This window comes from Salvelinus namaycush, chromosome 18, assembly GCF_016432855.1.
Source record: "Salvelinus namaycush isolate Seneca chromosome 18, SaNama_1.0, whole genome shotgun sequence".
NCBI lineage: Eukaryota > Metazoa > Chordata > Actinopteri > Salmoniformes > Salmonidae > Salvelinus > Salvelinus namaycush.
Genome location: NC_052324.1, coordinates 20,821,679 through 20,843,078, shown reverse-complemented (window position 1 = coordinate 20,843,078; position 21,400 = coordinate 20,821,679). Strand labels below are relative to the sequence as shown.

Here is a 21,400-nt window from a genome sequence, read left to right as displayed (position 1 = left end):
AAAGCACATACAGTACATTAACTTAAGTTAATAGCAATAAAATACAGAGGACCCAATGTAGACAGAAGAGTCACATCCAGCTCACATGTAAGTATTATGTGTAAATGCACTTATTCGGATCCGAGAGTTCTCATCGGTATATTCTAAATTAAGTAAGAAATGTAGACATAATACATAGCCTAAGCATACCTGTAGACAGCTGTTGGTCAGTTGATATACTGACATGAATGCAGACAGTCACTCACTGGCCTCCTTGTTGTAAAGTGTATTGAAAACTTTGTTTTCTGTTAGGCTGGTCCTGAGACTGCTTTCTTCACTACACTTTGTGCTGGATTGTACACACATACACATGTTTTGGTATATTTTAACTTTGTTCAGAGGACAGGAGGATCATTTGACCTTTAGAGTTCAACATTTCTATGAACTTGCCTAGTGCAGTATTTTATCATTAAATGTCCTTGTGTGGAAAGAAAAGCCAGAGTAGGCCTACTTGATTAGCCAAAATTGTGTAATTCTGTAAAGGCAGTTAGTAATGTATTTTCTATACATTCCTTAGTTGCATTGACACAAGGTTTTTAAATAACAATAATGTGCCAGAGGCTGCATCACACCCAAATCTGTGCACACTCATCTATAAATAAGCTTAGCTATTGTTAACAGTAAACCTCCTTGGGAAGGACTAATTAGTTATTGACTTTCATGAACACATTGGTGTTACTGTGTGTTTTTGGCTACTGTAACCCTAAACATAACATTGCTTAAAACAATGGTATTGCATATGTTAATTGACAATGCTTAAGTGAAAATGTACAGAGATTTGGTAATCTAAAGTCACCTGAAATCATGTGATTCTAACCATTGTAATGTGTTATTTATTCCACTAGATGAGGCTGCTGCGTTACTATTTTCTTCACTGCTATATAAGCTGCTATTTTGTATTCAAAATAACAATGTGTAATTTACTGTAACACGTTTCTCGCATAAACATGTTTATAGACTGATAACAGTACAACTCAAACTAGGTCAAGTCAAACTCGACCCTATAACTACTAACTCATGATGTGATGAGACCATTGTGCAATAGTGTGGCTAAAGGTAAAAAGAAAAGTTGTGTAAGCAGATCTTTGTTGACATGGTTTACAAGTGAACTCTGTGCTGGGGTGCAGACAGTTTGAGGTCTGGCTGGACTCACTTTGCATACTTACCAGATCATTCAAACTGCCTGACAATCACTGCACATATAGGGATCCTCTTTCAGCCCCCATGGCCACTACTATCACAGACTCACAGAAGCCTTTCTCTCTGGACCCCTACCATGTCTCTGAGGTGTCTGGCTTCATTCTCCCTGCACCCCTGGTAGGTACAGCCTCCTTATCTTATGGGATACCCATTGCAGTCATTAGTTGTTTCCCATTACAACTGTTGCTTATAGTCATTAGTTGTTTGTTAAATCAAAGTAAGTGGAAAGTAAGTAGTATTGATATATTTGTAAATGTTGTAAGCAGGTTGTAACTTTCTCAGCCTCAGACAGTGACATTAGTTTCCCTGAGACCCCCAAATCAAGCTGTGGTTAAGACTTGGTGTTTTTGAATTTGGAGTGCAGAGTACAGATGAGAGCATTCCAATCCAGACAAGGTTGATATATGTTATACTTTGTTGAGGCAGAATTGGGATGAGCTGTTGCCACTTCTCAAGGGTTATGTTATTGTTCTGTGCTGGACTTTGATGTTATGCATTTCATAGACTCCTGTTAAGGCCATTGTGTTCTGGAACTGTTGTTTCTGTAAAATAACTGTTGTGTAACAATATGATTGTATTATCACCTCCCACTATATAAGGGACATGTAATCATTTACTCTTGGAGCTCCTTCCCTGACTGCGATCAGAGACGGATCTACCTAACCGCTGCTCGTATTCATTAAACGATTCACTATTATACCATAAAATTAGTCTCTGCTTAATCTTTGGATCTAGTTTCCACAACAACTTGCAGTTGGCATCCTTTGTGTTTGTCCTGTTAGTAAACTTTATCCTTTATCCTTGATAAAGCAAAGCATTGATGTAATGAGGAAACAGCAAGATTGCCTTTCTAACTACTGATATGTCCAGTGCATCATTTGGAATACATAAAATACGTGGAATAGATTTTATAACTAATTTCATAAGCGTGTTTGACACTTTCCACAGTTGCTTGTGGCCTACTCTGCATAACCTATCCTGATACGAGACAGAGCATCCAACAATATTATTAATTGAGGGACAATACATTGACACTTTCAATATGACTCAATACCCTAAAGACAGAGTTGCCGCCATACTACCAGCCCTGGATGGACATTGCCCAGCATGTTACAGAGCTCATCTACTCTCACACGCTGCGCTCCCACATTCTCAAGGTAAGTCTATGCTGTCAAACTCAGCTGATCAGTAAACGGTTCAAATAGGGGGGAATGGATTGGAATTCTACCACCTGGTTGAATTCCACAAACTTGGTTTGGAACACATACAGTGGAAATGAAATAGATTTATATATTCAACCGCTTTTGGTGACAGTTCACATAAAACAATCTAAACTTTTAATAACAATGTGTGACTTCACCTGTGCAGAGATGACAAAACATAAATCCAATTAAAATTACATAGCCTGAAGCATTTATATACAAAATAAATGTTAAATGGGTCATTTGCAATGTGTCAAGCAGAGTGTATTCATAATTACTCACAATTGTATGTGATATAGTGTCAGCGCCATTCTTCCATTTACTCACTCAGATGCCCTTGCTGAACACCCGATTCCTGGAGAGCCACAGAGAACTGCGCCTGGCCCATTTGGCCCTGAGTGTGATGACCATGGGCTACGTGTGGCAGGAGGGGGAGAATGACACAGTCAAGGTTTTTCACCAACCCTTCTTATTATGTACAGTTCAAGTTGGAAGTTAACATACTTAGGTTGGAGTCATTAAAACTTGTTTTTCAACCACTTCACATATTTCTTGTTAACAAACTATAGTTTTTGCAAGTCGGTTAGGACATCTACTTTGTGCATGATACAAGTAATTTTTTCAACAATTTTTTACAGACAGATTATTTCACTGTATCACAATTCCAGTGGGTCAGAAGATTAAAGTTGAAGTTAAGAGATGAATGTACTTTGGTGCGAAAAGTGCAAATCTTTCCCAGAACAACGGCAAAGGACCTTGTGAAGATGCTGGAGGATACAGGAACAAAAGTATCTATATCCACAGTAAAACGAGTCCTATATTGACATAACCTGAAAGGCCGCTCAGCAAGGAAGGAGCCACTGCTCCAAAACCACCATGAAAAAGAGCCAGAATTCAGTTTGCAACTGCACATGGGGACAAAGATCATACTTTTTGGAGAAATGTCCTCTGGTCTGATGAAACAAAAATAGAACTATTTGACCATAATGACCATTATGTTTGGAGGAAAAAGGGGGCGGCTTGCAAGCCGAAGAACACCATCCCAACCGTGAAGCACGGGGGTGGCAGCATCATGTTGTGGTGGTGCTTTGCTGCAGGAGAGACTGGTGCACGTCATAAAATATATGGCTTCATGAGGAAGGACAATTATGTGGATATATTGAAGCAACATCTCAAGACAGTCAAGGAAGTTAAAGCTTGGTCGCAAGTGGGTCTTCTAAATGGACAATGACCCCAAGCATACTTCCAAAGTTGTGTAAAAATGGCTTAAGGACAACAAAGTCAAGGTATTGGAGTGGCCATCACAAAGCCCTGACCTCAATCCCATAGAAAATTTGTGGGCAGAACTGAAAAAGCATGTGGGAGCAAGGAGGCCTACAAACCTGACTCAGTTGCACCAGCTCTGTAAGGAGGAATGGGCCAAAATTCACCCAACTTATTGTGGGAAGCTTGTGGAAAACCCAAAACATTTGACACTTGTTAAACAATTTAAAGGTAATGCTACCAAATACTAATTGAGTGCATGTAAACTTCTGACCCACTGGGAATGTGATGAAAGAAATAAAACTTCCAACTTCAACTGTAGGACTTGCATCCTTGGCACAATAAAGGTTTTATATTCTACTCAATCCATAGGCTTCATTAATGCCATTCAGACTTGAAGTCGATACATCAACTATGATAGCTGAGGTACATAGGTTCTGAATTAATATTCATACCAAACATTTTAGGGTCCAAACACAGATCGGCTACATACAGTAGCTAGCTACACATCCATAGGTACATAGTTATTTGTATTCTACACTACACAATAAGCAAATAAATAGTTAACTTGCTATATTACTTCATATTTGTTTCATCAGACCAGAGGACATTTCTCCAAAAAGTACGATCTTTGTCCACATGTGCAGTTGCAAACCGTAGTCTGGCTATTTTATGCCGGTTTTGGAGCAGTGGCTTCTTCCTTGCTGAGCGGCCTTTCAAGTTATGTCAATATAGGACTCGTTTTACTGTGGATATAGATACTTTTGTGCCTGTTTCCTCCAACATCTTCACAAGGACCTTTGCCGTTGTTCTGGGATTTATTTGCACTTTTCACACGAATGTACAGTGGGGCAAAAAAGTATTTAGTCAGCCACCAATTGTGCAAGTTCTCCCACTTAAAAAGATGAGAGAGGCCTGTAATTTTCATCATAGGTACACTTCAACTATGACAGACAAAATGAGAAAAAAATGCAGAAAATCACATTGTAGGATTTTTAATGAATTTATTTGCAAATTATGGTGGAAAATAAGTATTTGGTCAATAACAAAAGTTTATCTCAATACTTTGTTATATACCCTTTGTTGGCAATGACAGAGGTCAAACGTTTTCTGTAAGTCTTCACAAGGTTTTCACACACTGTTGCTGGTATTTTGGCCCATTCCTCCATGCAGATCTCCTCTACAGCAGTGATGTTTTGGGGCTGTTGCTGGGCAACACGGACTTTCAACTCCCTCCAAGGATTTTCTATGGGGTTGAGATCTGGAGACTGGCTAGGCCACTCCAGGACCTTGAAATGCTTCTTACGAAGCCACTCCTTCGTTGCCCGGGCGGTGTGTTTGGGATCATTGTCATGCTGAAAGACCCAGCCACGTTTCATCTTCAATGCCCTTGCTGATGGAAGGAGGTTTTCAGTCAAAATCTCACGATACATGGCCCCATTCATTCTGTCCTTTACACGGATCAGTCGTCCTGGTCCCTTTGCAGAAAAACAGCCCCAAAGCATGATGTTTCCACCCCCATGCTTCACAGTAGGTATGGTGTTCTTTGGATGAAACTCAGCATTCTTTGTCCTCCAAACACGACGAGTTGAGTTTTTACCAAAAAGTTATATTTTGGTTTCATCTGACCATATGACATTCTCCCAATCTTCTTCTGGATCATCCAAATGCTCTCTAGCAAACTTCAGACGGGCCTGGACATGTACTGGCTTAAGCAGGGGGACACGTCTGGCACTGCAGGATTTGAGTCCCTGGCAGCGTAGTGTGTTACTGATGGTAGGCTTTGTTACTTTGGTCCCAGCTCTATGCAGGTCATTCACTAGGTCCCCCCGTGTGGTTCTGGGATTTTTGCTGACCGTTCTTGTGATCATTTTGACCCCACGGGGTGAGATCTTGCGTGGAGCCCCAGATCGAGGGAGATTATCAGTGGTCTTGTATGTCTTCCATTTCCTAATAATTGCTCCCACAGTTGATTTCTTCAAACCAAGCTGCTTACCTATTGCAGATTCAGTCTTCCCAGCCTGGTGCAGGTCTACAATTTTGTTTCTGGTGTCCTTTGACAGCTCTTTGGTCTTGGCCATAGTGGAGTTTGGAGTGTGACTGTTTGAGGTTGTGGACAGGTGTCTTTTATACTGATAACAAGTTCAAACAGGTGCCATTAATACAGGTAACGAGTGGAGGACAGAGGAGCCTCTTAAAGAAGAAGTTACAGGTCTGTGAGAGGCAGAAATCTTGCTTGTTTGTAGGTGACCAAATACTTATTCCACCATAATTTGCAAATAAATTCATTAAAAATCCTACAATGTGATTTTCTGCATTTTTTTTTCTCATTTTGTCTGTCATAGTTGAAGTGTATCTATGATGAAAATTACAGGCCTCTCTCATCTTTTTAAGTGGGAGAACTTGCACAATTGGTGGCTGACTAAATACTTTTTTGCCCCACTGTACGTTCATCTCTAGGAGACAGAACGCGTCTCCTTCCTGAGCGGTATGACGGCTGCGTGGTCCCATGATGTTTATACTTGCGTACTATTGTTTGTACAGATGAGCATGGTACCTTTAGGCGTTTGGAAATTGCTCCCAAGGATGAACAAGACTTGTGGAGTTCTACAAATGTTTTTCTGCGGTCTTGGCTGATTTCTTTAGATTTTCCAATGATGTCAAGCAAAGAGGCACTGAGTTTGAAGGTAGGCCTTGAAATACATCCACAGGTACACCTCCAATTGACTCAAATGATGTCAATTAGCCTATCAGAAGCTTCTAAAACCAAGACATCATTTTCTGGAATTTTTCAAGCTGTTTAAAGGCACAGTCAACTTAGTCTATGTAAACTTCTGACCCATTGGAATACTGATACAATGAATTATAAGTGAAATAATCTGTCTGTAAACAATTGTTGGAAAAGTTACTTGTGTCATGCACAAAGTAGATGTCCTAACCGACTTGCCAAAACTATAGTTTGTTAACAAACAATTTGTGGAGTGGTTGAAAAACTTGTTTTAAATGACTCCAACCTAAGTGTATGTAAACTTCCGACTTCAACTGTATATAAACTCAGCAAAAAAAGAAACGTCCCTTTTTCAGGACCCTGTCTTCCAAAGATAATTCGTAAAAATCCAAATTACTTCACAGATCTTCATTGTAAGGGGTTTAAACACTGTTTCCCATGCTTGTTCAATGAACAATAACCAATTCATGAACATGCACCTGTGGAACGGTCGTTAAGACACCAACAACTTACAGACGGTAGGCAATTAAGGTCACAGTTATGAAAACTTAGGACACTAAAGAGGCCTTTCTACTGACTCTGAAAAACACCATAAGAAAGATGCCCAGGGTCCCTGCTCATCTGCGTGAATGTGCCTTAGGCATGCTGCAAGGAGGCATGAGGACTGCAGATGTGGCCAGGGAAATAAATTGCAATGTCCGTACTGTGAGACGCTTAAGACAGCGCTACAGGGAGACAGGACGGACAGCTGATCGTCCTCGCAGTGGCAGACCACGTGTAACAACACCTGCACAGGATCGGTACATCCGAACATCACACCTGCGGAACAGGTACAGGATGGCAACAACAACTGTTCGAGTTACACCAGGAATGCACAATCCCTCAATCAGTGCTCAGACTGTCCTCTATAGGCTGAGAGAGGCTAGACTGAGAGCTTGTAGGCCTGTTGTAAGGCAGGTCCTCACCAGACATCACCGGCAACAACGTTGCCTATGGGCACAAACCCACCGTCACTGGACCAGACAGGACTGGCAAAAAATGCTCTTCACTGATGAGTCGCGGTTTTGTCTCACCAGGGGTGATGGTCGTATTTGCGTTTATCGTTGAAGGAATGAGCGTTACACCGAGGCCTGTACTCGAGGCTTGTTGTCATTGCAGGCAATCTCAATGCTGTGTGTTGCAGGGAAGACATCCTCCTCCCTCATGTGGTACCCTTCCTGCAGGCTCATCCTGACATGACCCTCCAGCATGACAATGCCACCAGCCATACTGCTCGTTCTGTGTGTGATTTCCTGCTAGACAGGAATGTCAGTGTTCTGCCATGGCCAGCGAAGAGCCCAGATCTTAATCCCATTGAGCACGTCTGGGACCTGTTGGATCGGAGGGTGAGGACTCGGGCCATTCCCCCCAGAAATGTCAGAGAACTTGGTGGAAGACTGAGGTAACATCTCACAGCAAGAACTGGCAAATCTGGTGGAGTCCATGAGGAGGAGATGCACTGCAGTACTTAATGCAGCTGGTGGCCACACCAGATACTGCTTGTTACTTTTGATCCCCCCTTTGTTCAGGGACACATTATTCAATTTCTGTTCGTCACATGTCTGTGGAACTTGTTCAGTTTATGTCTCAGTTGTTGAATCTTGTCATGTTCATACAAATTTTTACACATGTTAATTAAGTTTGCTGAAAATAAACGCAGTTGACAGTGAGAGGACTTTTCTTTTTTTGCTGAGTTTACATGTACTGTAGTTGTTACCACCATGAGATCCCCACATTATTGTAACGGCAGCCTTCCTCCTCTTCGTCTGAAGAGGAGGTGTAGCAGGGATCGGACCAAGACGCAGCGTATTCCGTGTTAACATATTTAATTACAAGACGAAAACGTGAACACTTACAAAACTACAAAATAACAAACGTGGCTTACCGATACAGTCCTTTCTGGTGCAGACAAAACACAGAGACAGGAAACAACCACCCACAAATCCCCAACACAAAACAAGCCACCTATATATGATTCTCAATCAGGGACAACGATTGACAGCTGCCTCTGATTGAGAACCATATTAGGCCGAACACAGAAACAGACAAACTAGACACACAACATAGAATGCCCACCCAGCTCACGTCCTGACCAACACTAAAACAAGCAAAACACATAAGAACTATGGTCAGGACGTGACAATTATAGCCTGTACATTGAATATATTCACTGATTATGTACTCTACCGTGGCAAATAAAGGTGCAGTTCAGGTATGAATCTATGTGAGACATTCTTTTTCAGTCATATCCAATACCAGGTGTATCAAACTCCCTTCTTTGAATGATGCTTTGTCTGCATGCATTTATTACAATTATACACTTCAACAGTGTTTACCACTCCTGCTCCTGGGACATCAATGATTACACATTGTAACTATGCAATAGACTAGAACCATGATTTAAGTAAAGGCTGAGTTGTAATTCATATATACAGAAGAAAAACAGTAAACTACACTTCCTATGCATATCTAACTCCCTTCATTTGCATTATTCTGAGGACACAGGATAGGTGTAGTGTTTCAATGAGATACTTAATTTTAACCAGTGGAGAATGTGAAACTCTTTATTGAAAGTTCATTATCCAGGAGTTATAAATACATAATACATGTATTATCAATATTATAATTGTAATATTATATTATAAGTACAAGTTCAATCTGTACTTCAATGCACATATGGTGTGCATTATAAAAAAAAGAGGAAGAAAGAGGAGGTGGGGAGAGAGGTGTAGAAGACAGAAAAGGAAAGAGGTAAAACAGAGGAGCAGTGAAGGCAGCATGTGATTAATGAATTACAGTGCTAACCTAATATTCTCTCTGTCCATCACAATTACATATTGTCTCTAGCGGTGTCTCCAAACCAGCCTTACGCTCCCAGTCGGCCCGAAGGTTATCTTAAGAGCGGGTGAGGTGGCGATGACGGGACTGGTTTCTTCTCTTACATCAAAACATAGATGCAGATGAGAGACAGATGGATAGACAGAGAGCATAATTAAGCTTTGTTTTTTTTATTCTAACACTGTCAGTCATCATAATCATTAGGAGGTGAAATGCAAAACTGACCTTGGATCGTTAACTCTGGGACTACTACATCTCTATCTGTATTTCAATGTAAAGCATCTTTTTAATAATACTTCTTGTTGACTCGACCAAGTGACCTCTCACCTATGATCATGCTGTGCCCACTGTGTCAGCCAGTTCAGATGCGAGAGGGGTTCACCGACACAGCTGATATAACCTACAGGATTTAGGGAGAAGGGGGAGGGGGATGAAGTGAAGGAGAGAGACTGTTATTGAGAAAATAAGGTAGTTAAAGAGACTGTGTTCAACAGGAATCTGTGTGTGTAGTCTCACCTGGTGTCCACGCTAAGTGGCTACAGAGTACTTTATGCTGAAAAACAGACACATGAGGACAAACAATAGAAGATAATGTCATTATTAGACTTTTACATTACCAGATCACAACTGAATACATAAATACCACCTGAAGCTTGATGATGACTTGATCATTTGAATCAGTTGTGTAGTGCTAAGGCAACAGCTGCTGAGGTGTCAGGTTCACCTCTGTACTTAAAGGGTGATTATTCCAACTCTCTGTGAAATGCTGCAGACCTGCCTGCAGATGAGGTAGGAACACATATCCCACACAGTGGATATAATTTTACAGGTCAAGGTAGCCTTCTTCTTCCAAATTGCGCAGCAAGTTGTAGTACTGACATGTCACAGCACTCCAAACATCTCTCTATAAGCGTTCCACTCTAACAGAGAGAAAGAAAAGGTTTTGTGGAGTGCAGGAACCTAATCTCTGTGGTCATGTGTTCTTCCTCTATGAATAGTGAACACTGAGGTGGGTCCGAGGTTATAGAAATACAAGTTGTGTGTGCCTCTGTGAGTGGTTACTGACTATATGTGATGCAGACACCTATCTCAGTGTACCTGAAACACTTAAACATAGAGGGCTATGTGTCTCACCACTTGGTTATTGCAAGGCTAACCCCCAGGGAAATCATGACTTGGCAGCAACAGGGGATTGATCGTCAAGTGAAAATGGCTGAGTGTTTATGTTGTGAAAATCTGAAAATTTGCAGCTGACATCCTAAGGGTTTTTAAATTAATGCATGTGAGACAGGTTTCATGTACAAGACAGATAGAGATGAAGAAAGAAAAAGAACACAGAACAGTTTAATTACCTCTGGTTATGGACACTTTTGCCAGCAATAAAGCTTCCACGGCCTGTTCCTCGGACAGTGAACATACATCTGGCAATATCTACATTTTCGACCCGTTGATCAGCTCGCACTCTGAAAGTAAAGAAAATAGCTTATTTTGTGTAGATATGAAAACAATAACTGAGATATGACCGTTCAATCTAAAGCAGCAGATGTCATTTTCAGGATAAGTCAATACAGCACAGAATGCTTAACACCAGACTGGTATTCTGGTTGTTCATTAGGTGATGGGAAATATGCAATATGCATACAAAATAATATACTTACCTTCCTTGAAAATCCATCTATACCGCCAAAGATAACAATGTTGTATCTTGAAAAAAAGCATTGGAATTAAAAGGGAAATGTTTAAACTATTAACCTGCTTCATTATGTATGTATTACCAGTTGATGAAGAACAACTCCAATTTCATACATCATTGAACATTTGTCTACGAATAAGTAAGAATAAAAACATTTAAATAACTTCTTAGATTTGATGGAGACATTATACATCTTAGTACCTTATCAATTTATGATTTGTATCAATGTGGACGAGAGACAAGGGAGCAGGAACAGAGAATTTGTCACGGATCCCTCCGGAACTTTCATTACGCACACCTGTCCCCTATTACCACCTATTTGTACTTGTATAAGTGTACCCTTTGGTTTCCATTGGGCTTTCGATTATTGTTCCAATGGCCGTTGGTCGTGTGAGTACCTGTGCTGTGTTTTGGCTTTCGTGCCACGTATATTGCGCAGATGATTACCGGTCTCGTCCCGTGTGGTATCATTGTGCGCTTGTGTTATTTATTCAAGGTACTCCTCGCTCTTTGTTTGGGTTTCAACCCTGTGTTTTTGTTACGTGACTGTTTGGTCTTCGTCCCCGTGCCTTTATACGGCACGCTGTAATTTGGGTAAAGAAATTTTTTAAACTATTACGCATTCATGCGCCTGTCTCCCGATCCCTTCATACCAACGTGACAGAATAATCTACCATTAAGGGAGACAGTGGGAATGGCCCGTCCGACGACGCTGCGACTGGTCCGTCTGGCGCCTCCGCAACTTCGACAGCTGCAACTGGGCCGTCCGACGTCGCTAAAATGGGTCCGTCCGGCGACGCCACTTCCGGTCCGTCCGACGTCACTGCTACTGGTCCGTCCGACACCGCCGCAACTTTGGCAGCGGCAAGTAGCCCGTACGACGACGCAACTTCGGCAGCTGCATCGGGTCCTGATCGACCCGCACTGCGTTCCTGTGATCGTCCTCGAGACCGGTGTCGTTGTGCTGCTGGTGCAGAGCGTCAAGGGGGGGTACTGTCACGGATCCCTCCGGAACTTTCATTACGCACACCTATCCCCTATTCCCACTGATTAGTACTTGTAGAAGTGTACTCTTTGGTTTCCATTGGGCTGTCGATTATTGTTCCAATGGCCGTTGATCGTGTGAGTACCTGTGCTGTATTTTTCCAATTGCGCAGATGATTACCGGTCTCGTCCCGTGTGGTATCATTGTGCGCTTGTGTTATTTATTCAAGGTACTCCTCGCTCTTTGTTTGGGTTTCAACCCTGTGTTTTTGTTACGTGACTGTTTGGTCTTCGTCCCCGTGCCTTTATACGGCACGCTGTAATTTGGGTAAAGAAATTTTAAAAACTATTACGCATTCATGCGCCTGTCTCCCGATTCCTTCATACCAACGTGACAGAATAATCTACCATTAAGGGAGACAGTGGGAATGGCGGGAACTCGTCATTGTCGGTGATCAGGCCTGTTGTGTCATCGGCAAACTTAATGATGGTGTTGGAGTCGTGCTTGGCCGTGCAGTCATGAGTGAACAGGGAGTACAGGAGGCGACTGGGCACGCACCCGTGGCGCACACGTGGCGAATGTGTTGTCACCTACCCTTGTCATGTACATATTACCTCAACTACCTTCTACCCTTGCACATTGACTCTGTACCGGTACTCCGTGTATATATTCTCATAATTTAATTTTATTGCGTTACTATTTCCTTTTTATTTTGCAAGTTTTTCATACGTTTTAACTCATTGTTGGGAAAGGGCTCGTTAGTAAATATTGCATGATCTACACCTGTTGTATTCGGCGCATGTGACAAATACAATTTTATTTGAATAAATCCTGCACACAATGTGCTTGTTTTCCATTTTCTTCTTGATCAGGAATCCTATTTGATTTAACGTGTGTCACATCTGCTCCTGCCACGCCCTCCAGTGCTCATCCGGTGCCTCCTTGACCTGCCGCCACTCCCCCAGTGCTCTCTCCTTCTCTCGGTGTGTCTGTTTTTGTGTGGGCAGAGACATGTGTGCTGGAGTCAAAGCAGATCCCCACCAGCTGCAACCTGTTCCATAATCAAGACCTCTACAAATACTCAGTCCTGCCACTTCCACACTACCAGATCGTAATCTCTGCCCAGTCAGTCCATGTTTCTAGCTGTTTGTTCCTGTTGTGCCTGTTTTCCCTTGCCTGACGCTGTTTTCCTCTCCGCTACAGTTCTGCCCGCTCTGACTCTGGTCCCTGTCTCCAGTCCGACTTCTCATCTGTCCTGCTACTCGGTCCTCGATTCCCCACTCTACGCTCCTTTGGATTCCCCTCCGGAACTGCTTACCCTGTTCCCACACCTCTCGCTCCAGCCTCACCCTCCGCACCTGGTTTCCAGCAACCCACCCAAGCTTCCCCTGGCCTGCATTCAATCTCCCCCCCGTGTTTAAATAAATAACTTGGTTACCTCATCCCAGTCTCCTCATCTGAGTCTGCTCTTGGGTTCACCTGTTCCGCTCCGCGTGACAATGTGTATGAAAGTGTTTAGTGAAATATGCATAAGAGGAGAATCATTACCCATAATTCTGCACCTTTTGATAGTTACAGTTGAAGTCAGAAGTTTACATACACCTTAGCCAAATACATTTAAACTCAATTTTCACAATTCCTGACATTTTATCCTTGTAAAAATTCAATGTCTTAGGTCAGTTAGGATCACCACTTTATTTTAAGAATGTGAAATGTCAGAATAATAGTAGAGATTATTATTTCTTTCAGCTTTTATTTCTTTCATCACATTCCCAGTGGGTCAGAAGTTTACATACACTCAATTAGTATTTGGTAGCATTGCCTTTAAATTGTTTAACTTGGATCAAACATTTCAGGTAGTCTTCCACAAGCTTCCCACAATAAATTGGGTGAATTTTGGCCCGTTCCGCCTGACAGAGCTGGTGCAACTGAGTCAGGTTTTTAGGCCTTCTTGCTCGCACACACTTTTCAGTTCTGCCCACAAATGTTCTATGGGATTGAGGTCAGGGCTTTGTGATGGCCACTCCAATACCTTGATTTTGTTGTCCTTAAGCAATTTTGTCACAACTTTGGAAGTATGCTTGGGGTCATTGTTCATTTGGAAGACCATTTGCGACCAAGCTTTAACTTCTTGACTGATGTCTTGAGATGTTGCTTCAATATATCCACATAATTGTCCTACCTCATGATGCCATCTATTTTGTGAAGTGCACCAGTCTCTCCTGCAGAAAAGCACCCCCACAACATGATGCTGCCACCCCCGTGCTTCAAGGTTGGGATGGTGTTCTTTGGCTTGCAAGACTCCCCCTTTTTCCTCCAAACATAACAATGGACATTATGGCCAAACAGTTATATTTTTGTTTCATCAGACCAGAGGACATTTCTCCAAAAAGTATGATCTTTGTCCCCATGTGCAGTTGCAAACCGTAGTCTGGCTTTTCTTCATGGTGGTTTTGGAGCAGTGGCTTCTTCCTTTTTGAGCGGCCTTTCAGGTTATGTCGATATAGGACTCGTTTTACTGTGGATATAGATACCTTTGTACCTGTTTCCTCCAGCATCTTCACAAGGTCCTTTGCTGTTGTTCTGGGATTGATTTGCACTTTTTGCACCAAAGTAGGTTAATCTCTAGGAGACAGAACGCGTCTTCTTCCTGAGCGTTATGACGTCTGCGTAGTCCCATGGTGTTTTTAATTGCATACTATTGTTTGTACAGATGAACGTGGTACCTTCAGGCATTTGGAAATTGCTCCCAAGGATGAACCTTACTTGTGGAGGTCTACAATTTTTTTTCTGAGGTCTTGGTTGATTTCTTTTGATTTTCTCATGATGTCAAGCAAAGAGGCACTGAGTTTGAAGGTAGGCCTTGAAATACATCCACAGGTACACCTCCAATTTACTCAAATGATGTCAATTAGCCTATCAGAAGCTACTAAAGCCATGACATAATTTTCTGGAATTTTCCAAGCTGTTTAAAGGCACAGTCAACTTAGTCTATGTAAACTTCTGACTCACTGGAATTGTGATACAGTGAATTATAAGTGAAATAATCTGTTTGTAAACAATTGTTGGAAAAATGACTTGTGTCATGCTCAAAGTACATGTCCTAACCAACTTGCCAAAACTATAGTTTGTTAAAAATAAATTTGTGGAGTGGTTGAAAAACTAGTTTTGATGACTCCAACCTAAGTGTATGTAAACCTCTGACTTCAACTGTATTTTTCCAATTTGGATCATTATGATTTAATAACTGCAAAGGAAATGTATTGATCTACTGGGATTTTTTAAAGACTACCTTTCTGTTTTGTCTGCATGGATTCAAGAGAAGTATAAATTAGCAATTTTGACCGTATATAGTTTTGAGGAATGTATTTATGTTTTTAGAATGCAACTACATTTAGAAAATGCATTTACTGTTTTATAAAAGGCCACAGTTCTGTGACTTGTCAACTCTATTTTGAAAATCAAAAACATTGTTCCAAAGAATGCTTGAACCGGATTGATAAAAACTGTAATATCTTCCTACAGTAAATCAAAGGTGAAATTATCCAGCAACTTTGGCACCTTCAGGTTTGAGATATGGAACACCAACAAATAGTTACTGGATGCAAACACATTCGGGACTTGACTATCTGTAAACATAACCCCAGGCATCATGCAATGCACCGAGAGTATCATCATGAAAATAATTGCATGTCCCTCTGATATGAACTCTTATCTCCCATAAGATGCTCCCCCGCAACCTGGCCATTCCATACTGGAAGGTGTCTCAGCGTCTAGGCCTTCCTCCCATCCTTACCCATGCAGACGCAGTACTGGCTAACTGGAAGAAGAGGGATCCACATGGGTAAGTTTGGAATAATCAAGATTCTCCGGGGCGGCAGGTAGCCTAGCGGTTAGAGAGTTGGGCAAGTAACTGAAAAGTTGCTGGTTTGAATCCCCAAGCTGAGAAGGTGAAAAATCTGTCGATGTGCCCTTGAGCAAGACACTTAACCCTACTTGCTACAGGTTCGCTGTTGAATAGCAGACCCTAGCCAAGACCCCACTCTCTGTGGGTTTCTCAGGGAGAGTGGGATATGCAAAAAACACATTACCTGTGTGAAATAGGACAAAGATAAGCACACCCCAAATTATATTCTGTTATACTGTTCTATTTTTGTCTCAGTGATATTTAAGGTAAATGTGTTTCTTTTTCATGTCACCTCCTCATCTCCCGTACCAGACCATTTGACATGGAGTAAGTATTGCCTTGAATAATTGATTCCAACCAGCTGTATTTGTAGATTCCATGCATTCCAATAGTCTTTGCTCGTTGGCTCTCGCTGACATTTGAAATCATACTATTGCAATCTAACAATCTCCTGAAATGTTTGCAGGAACGTTAACTTCTTCTACCAGCTGTCATTGTGGCCATGGTGATAGTTGTTGTTTTCATCGCTCTCCCAGGAACTTGGAGTTGCTTGTCACTCTGCCTGGTGGGGACAGTGTGAAGGGATTCTTCATGGTCACTCTACTAGTGGAGCTGGCTGCAGTGCCAGCCATCAAGGTGAAGGCCTCTTCTGAAACACACAGAGCTGTAAAATGAGATGCCCAATTCTGAGTGACATTGTTAATGTGGGTGTGTTTCAGAGTATTCCCCTGGTTATTAATGGGGTCCAGTGTGGTGATGCTGAGACTGTGACAAGTGCACTAGAGGAAATCAGCCAGGCGATGGAGGGCATGACAGATGCACTCAAACTGATGCATGGTACTACAACTGAAACAGATGTTTTACTGTGTTGATATTCAGTCCAGTTCACCTGCATTCTCAGCATATAGATGTATCTTATGTTGTTCCAGCGTATGTCAAGCCAGAAGTCTTCTATGGCATTATAAGGATCTATCTGTCTGGGTAAGTACTGAACACCCCTAGTAGGCCTAAATGATACAAAATGAGTCTGACAGAAGTTAATTGTCTAAGTTGTCTGACAATATGACTGTATTCATAATGTATGGCTGTATGTGTGTGGTTCAGGTGGAAAGATAACTCATCCATGCCAGCTGGTTTGGTGTATGAAGGCATCCAGGCAGAGCCTATGGAGTATTCTGGTGCGAGTGCTGCCCAGAGCAGTCTGCTGCACTGCTTTGATGAGTTGCTAGGAGTCAAACATGAGGAAAAGTGTGGTAAGAAAGCAAAATTAGACAGGTCCAGAGGAGTCAATATTACCACACAATAATTAATAAATGTTTTGCAGAGATACACATGGCTGTGTTAACAAGTACATCTTAACAGATGTTTCCTTTGGCAATAAGGAAGTGTTCACTTAAAACCATAAAGAGTTATGACGGTGGAGTTGTGTTATACATACTGTATGTGGCTGCATGTCTACAACATATTGGCATGGCATTATATTTTACATAGGCATATTTTTTTAACACAAAGGTCTCCTGAAGATGTTATTTCCACTGAGGGTGAATATGTGTTCTACTTGTACAGGAGCCTTTCTGACCCGTATGAGAAACTACATGCCCTCTTCCCACAAGCATCTGATCCAGGACATATCTCTGCAGCCCTCCCTGCGAGGCTTTGTCCAGCAGGAGGCTAGTGAGCTTCTGACCGCAGCTTTTCAGCTATGTGTGACCAAGCTAATGGCCCTCCGCAGCTACCACATCAACGTGGTCAGCCGCTTCATCACCGTTCCCGCTGCCCGTGCCCGCCAGCTGCGAAGCCAGGGCAACAGTTCCCAGGAGGAGACTGTCAGCAGGGCGCCCACGGCTCTAGAGGAGACGGGTACTGGCGGCTCGGGCATCATGAGCTTCCTAAAGACTGTGAGGGACCGCACACGGGACGTCTCCCTGCCTCTGGACAACAGGGCCATGCAGAAGAGCACAAATGGAGCACAACCTCAAAACACACAATACACAACTCATCAAACACATCTGCAATCTAACACATTTTAGAGACACTTTTATACCTACAGTGTGTTTAATAAATTAATGAAATGACTTGTAATTATGAGAGGTTTGTGCATGACAAGGTTTGATGTCTGACTAAACGAGTCCCCGTGTTATTGACATGCTCTGCATACATGATGCCACTCTTTCAGTTCAAACCTTAATTTAAACCATGTGTTCGTTTCCATTAAATGCAACCACTAATCTCTTTATTCAATCTAAAATAGAATGTAAAATATATATTGGATACTAGTCCAGACTGACTGTGCTCATACCACAACCCCAAATCCTATATGGCATTTGGTCATAGCCAGAAAACTCGCACTGATCCCCAGGGCAGACTGGGGAAAGTTTTGAAAGTTAGCTTATCATGACCTGACAGTTAATACAACCAGGGTGATACTTAACCGTAATCTGAGTACTGATTTCATATGTCATCACGGACAGTATAGTCAGGGTTTTTCTGTATTTTATGCAACCTATCCTACATGTCCTGTTTGGGAGTGGTCCTGTTGCACCTTCTTCACCACGCTGTCTGTGTGGGTGGACCATTTCAGTTTGTCCTTGATGTGTACGCCGAGGAACTTAAAACTTACTACCCTCTCCACTACTGTCCCGTCGATGTGGATAGGGGGGTGCTCCCTCTGCTGTTTCCTGTAGTCCACGATCATCTCCTTTGTTTTGTTGACGTTGAGTGAGAGGTTATTTTCCTGACACCACACTCCGAGGGCCCTCACCGCCTCCCTGTAGGCCGTCTCATCATTGTTGGTAATCAGGCCTACCACTGTAGTGTCGTCTGCAAACTTGATGATTGAGTTGGAAGCGTGCATGGCCACGCAGTCATGGGTGAACAGGGAGTACAGGAGAGGGCTGAGAATGCACCCTCGTGGGGCCCCAATGTATTATTATTATTATTAAACTAATCATATAAACTTAATTAACTAGGAAGTTGGGGCACCACGGGAAAATGTTTAGAGTCTCTATTTCCCAAATCGACTCTTCAGATATTTTCATATCTTATAGAGTACAGTCTTGTGTTAATGTATTATTATTACCTCATCAGTTCTCATTACTGAATGTCGCAAACCCTTGGATATCTGCAAGAAACCTAGCCTCCATAATGAATTAAGCGATATACAAATTGGCTTAATTATTTATTTACTAACTAACTAAACAAAAAACAGAAATACATAAACAATATAGTTATTGGTTACTAACACAATGCATTGATAAGTCCCTAGTGGGTTAAACCGGTATGACGGCTTGGTAGACAATGGAAAGGGGTGGGGACAGATGAAGAGCGGGAGAGACAAAATGGATTCACTACACACAGTTTATAATTATATTAATTGAAATGCTAATCCTTTGCACATGAATGGCCGCTCATTCGAAAATAATTGCAATGTATATCTTTATGCTTGCATGTCGTTGTTTTCTTCTCTGTTGGAATCGCCGGCCCGTCTGCTGGAGAGTCAGTTCATCAGAGAGTCTCTGGTTAACTTCCCCAGAAGTCACAATGTCTTTCGTGGTTGTAGCTTTCTCCGTGGCTCTGGATAGTGTCTGTTGTATGGATACGTCAGGCGTACAGATGGCCGTTGCATAGAATAGATGCTTCCACGGTTGTCGGTATTCTCGTACTAGACTTACGTAATTTCCAGCTGCAGACAAGTAATTCTATGTCTAGGATTTTCTCTTATTGTGTAGTGATGGATAGGCTCAGAGTTTAAACATTTCCAGCTGTGTAGCCAATGCTACACACTGTCTGGTCTCCTGGGCCTATAGAGTTGTAGTTCTTAACCATTTCAACATGTAGCGTCAGCTCCATATTTTCTGGTCTTCTTAAACATTCGAGACATCCGGCTTACCACGGGTCTCTTTGGCATGAAATGTAAATTTCGTCACGGGTGGTTTTATACTCTGGAGTAGAAAAGGGCGGTTCCATGATGCCTGATGTACTGTCTGGCTCACGGTGGTGTGGCCACTGACTAGTTCAACTTTATATGAAAATCCATACTCTCATTTAGAAGGCTAACATCACATTACATCTTTTCACAAATAATTTCATATTTACTCATTCATTTTATCCAACATCTAGATGTAAATCTTATAATTGAAAAGTGTACACAAACAGAGATACAGTAATGTGGGTCTCCTGTCTTTCATGAGGTCATCAAATGAAACAACTTCATCATGACTGTCCCTTAAGTGTCCACAGACCACTCCCACATTCTCAAAAATGTAAATATTGTTTAATCATTCAAACTTTTGATGTCCAAGGGTCTCTCTGTGTTCCACAGTTTACATTCCAATCTCGAACACTACAGATCATAGAGGCAGCGTATATTATGACCGCCATAAAACAGCAGTCTTCCGGCTCTCCCCCTCTACGAGAGAGAGCACGCTGTAGAGCGAACCCACTGTAACCTGATCCTTCAGATCGTCACAGGAGAGTTATGACAACAGTCTCTGTCGCCCTCTGGTGACAGGTGGAACCATGAGAAGAGCGAGAGAGCGAGAGAGCGAGAGAGAGAGAGAGAGAGAGAGAGAGAGAGAGAGAGAGAGAGAGAGAGAGAGAGAGAGAGAGAGAGAGAGAGAGAGAGAGAGAGAGAGAGAGAGAGAGAGAGAGAGAGAGAGAGAGAGAGAGAGAGAGAGAGAGAGAGAGAGAGAGAGAGAGAGAGAGAGATATTGGCAACAGAGGAGAGGGTGACTACTGGCAATTTACATTTTACATAATAGGCAACTGAGGAAATGGACAGTACACAGCTTCCATTATCTGGCACATGGTCCCGGTGAGGCATGTGTGCTCCTAAGACATTTACTGTTTTTTGTTTTCATCTTATTTTAGAGAGGTATTAGAATAATGGGATGAAAAAAAGATAACATCAAATTCTATTAGAGACATGCCTAGCAAAGTTCAAATTAGCAAGGAATGGAAACAAGTGTTCAGGAACAAGCTTATTCTTAAAATGTCTGTAGTCATCGTGTAAACAATGTAGGTCCAAGTAGGGCACTGACCTTTTTAGCACAGTGGATATAAATTGTCATTTTCAGTCCTCTATATAAAGGTGTTCTATCTCCATCAGAGAGTTATTTCAGAGCACAATGCACAATGCAGTGGATTGAAGCTCCATCAGTTATCAGAGAGATTTCTTCACTCCTACAGACCATCGTTCCTCCTGCCCACATACACCCCCTACATGCCCAAGCTATCACTTCCTGGAGTGATAGAGCATGGAAAACACAGAGAAATAAAGAGCTTGATTGTGCCATGAATGGCCTGTGTGCTGTATCATCTTCACCTTTCCTGGCTCGCCTCCATTGGCGTTTCGTTACAATAACAGACTTGCACCATCAGATAAGACTGGTGATGTGTGGCAATCTGCCATGGAAATCCAATTCCACAAACCTGACCGATCTATCTTACCCACTCTCTTCTCCCATATACTGAATAGGGAGGACATACAAAACAAGAGCTTGTCATT

General features: G+C 42.1%; 1 protein-coding gene across 1 annotated transcript; it reads left to right on the top strand.

Moving 5' to 3' along the window:
* The first annotated feature begins 1,159 nt into the window (after positions 1–1,159).
* On the top strand, positions 1,160–17,982 carry LOC120063219 (indoleamine 2,3-dioxygenase 2-like). Its single transcript, XM_039013446.1, has 10 exons — positions 1,160–1,356; positions 2,301–2,396; positions 2,773–2,892; positions 15,713–15,831; positions 16,207–16,221; positions 16,431–16,530; positions 16,614–16,731; positions 16,824–16,875; positions 16,999–17,147; positions 17,461–17,982. The coding sequence occupies exons 1-10, from the start codon at positions 1,264–1,266 to the stop codon at positions 17,922–17,924; spliced, it is 1,326 nt and encodes a 441-aa protein (XP_038869374.1). The 5' UTR covers positions 1,160–1,263; the 3' UTR covers positions 17,925–17,982.
* The last annotated feature ends 3,418 nt before the right edge of the window (positions 17,983–21,400 follow it).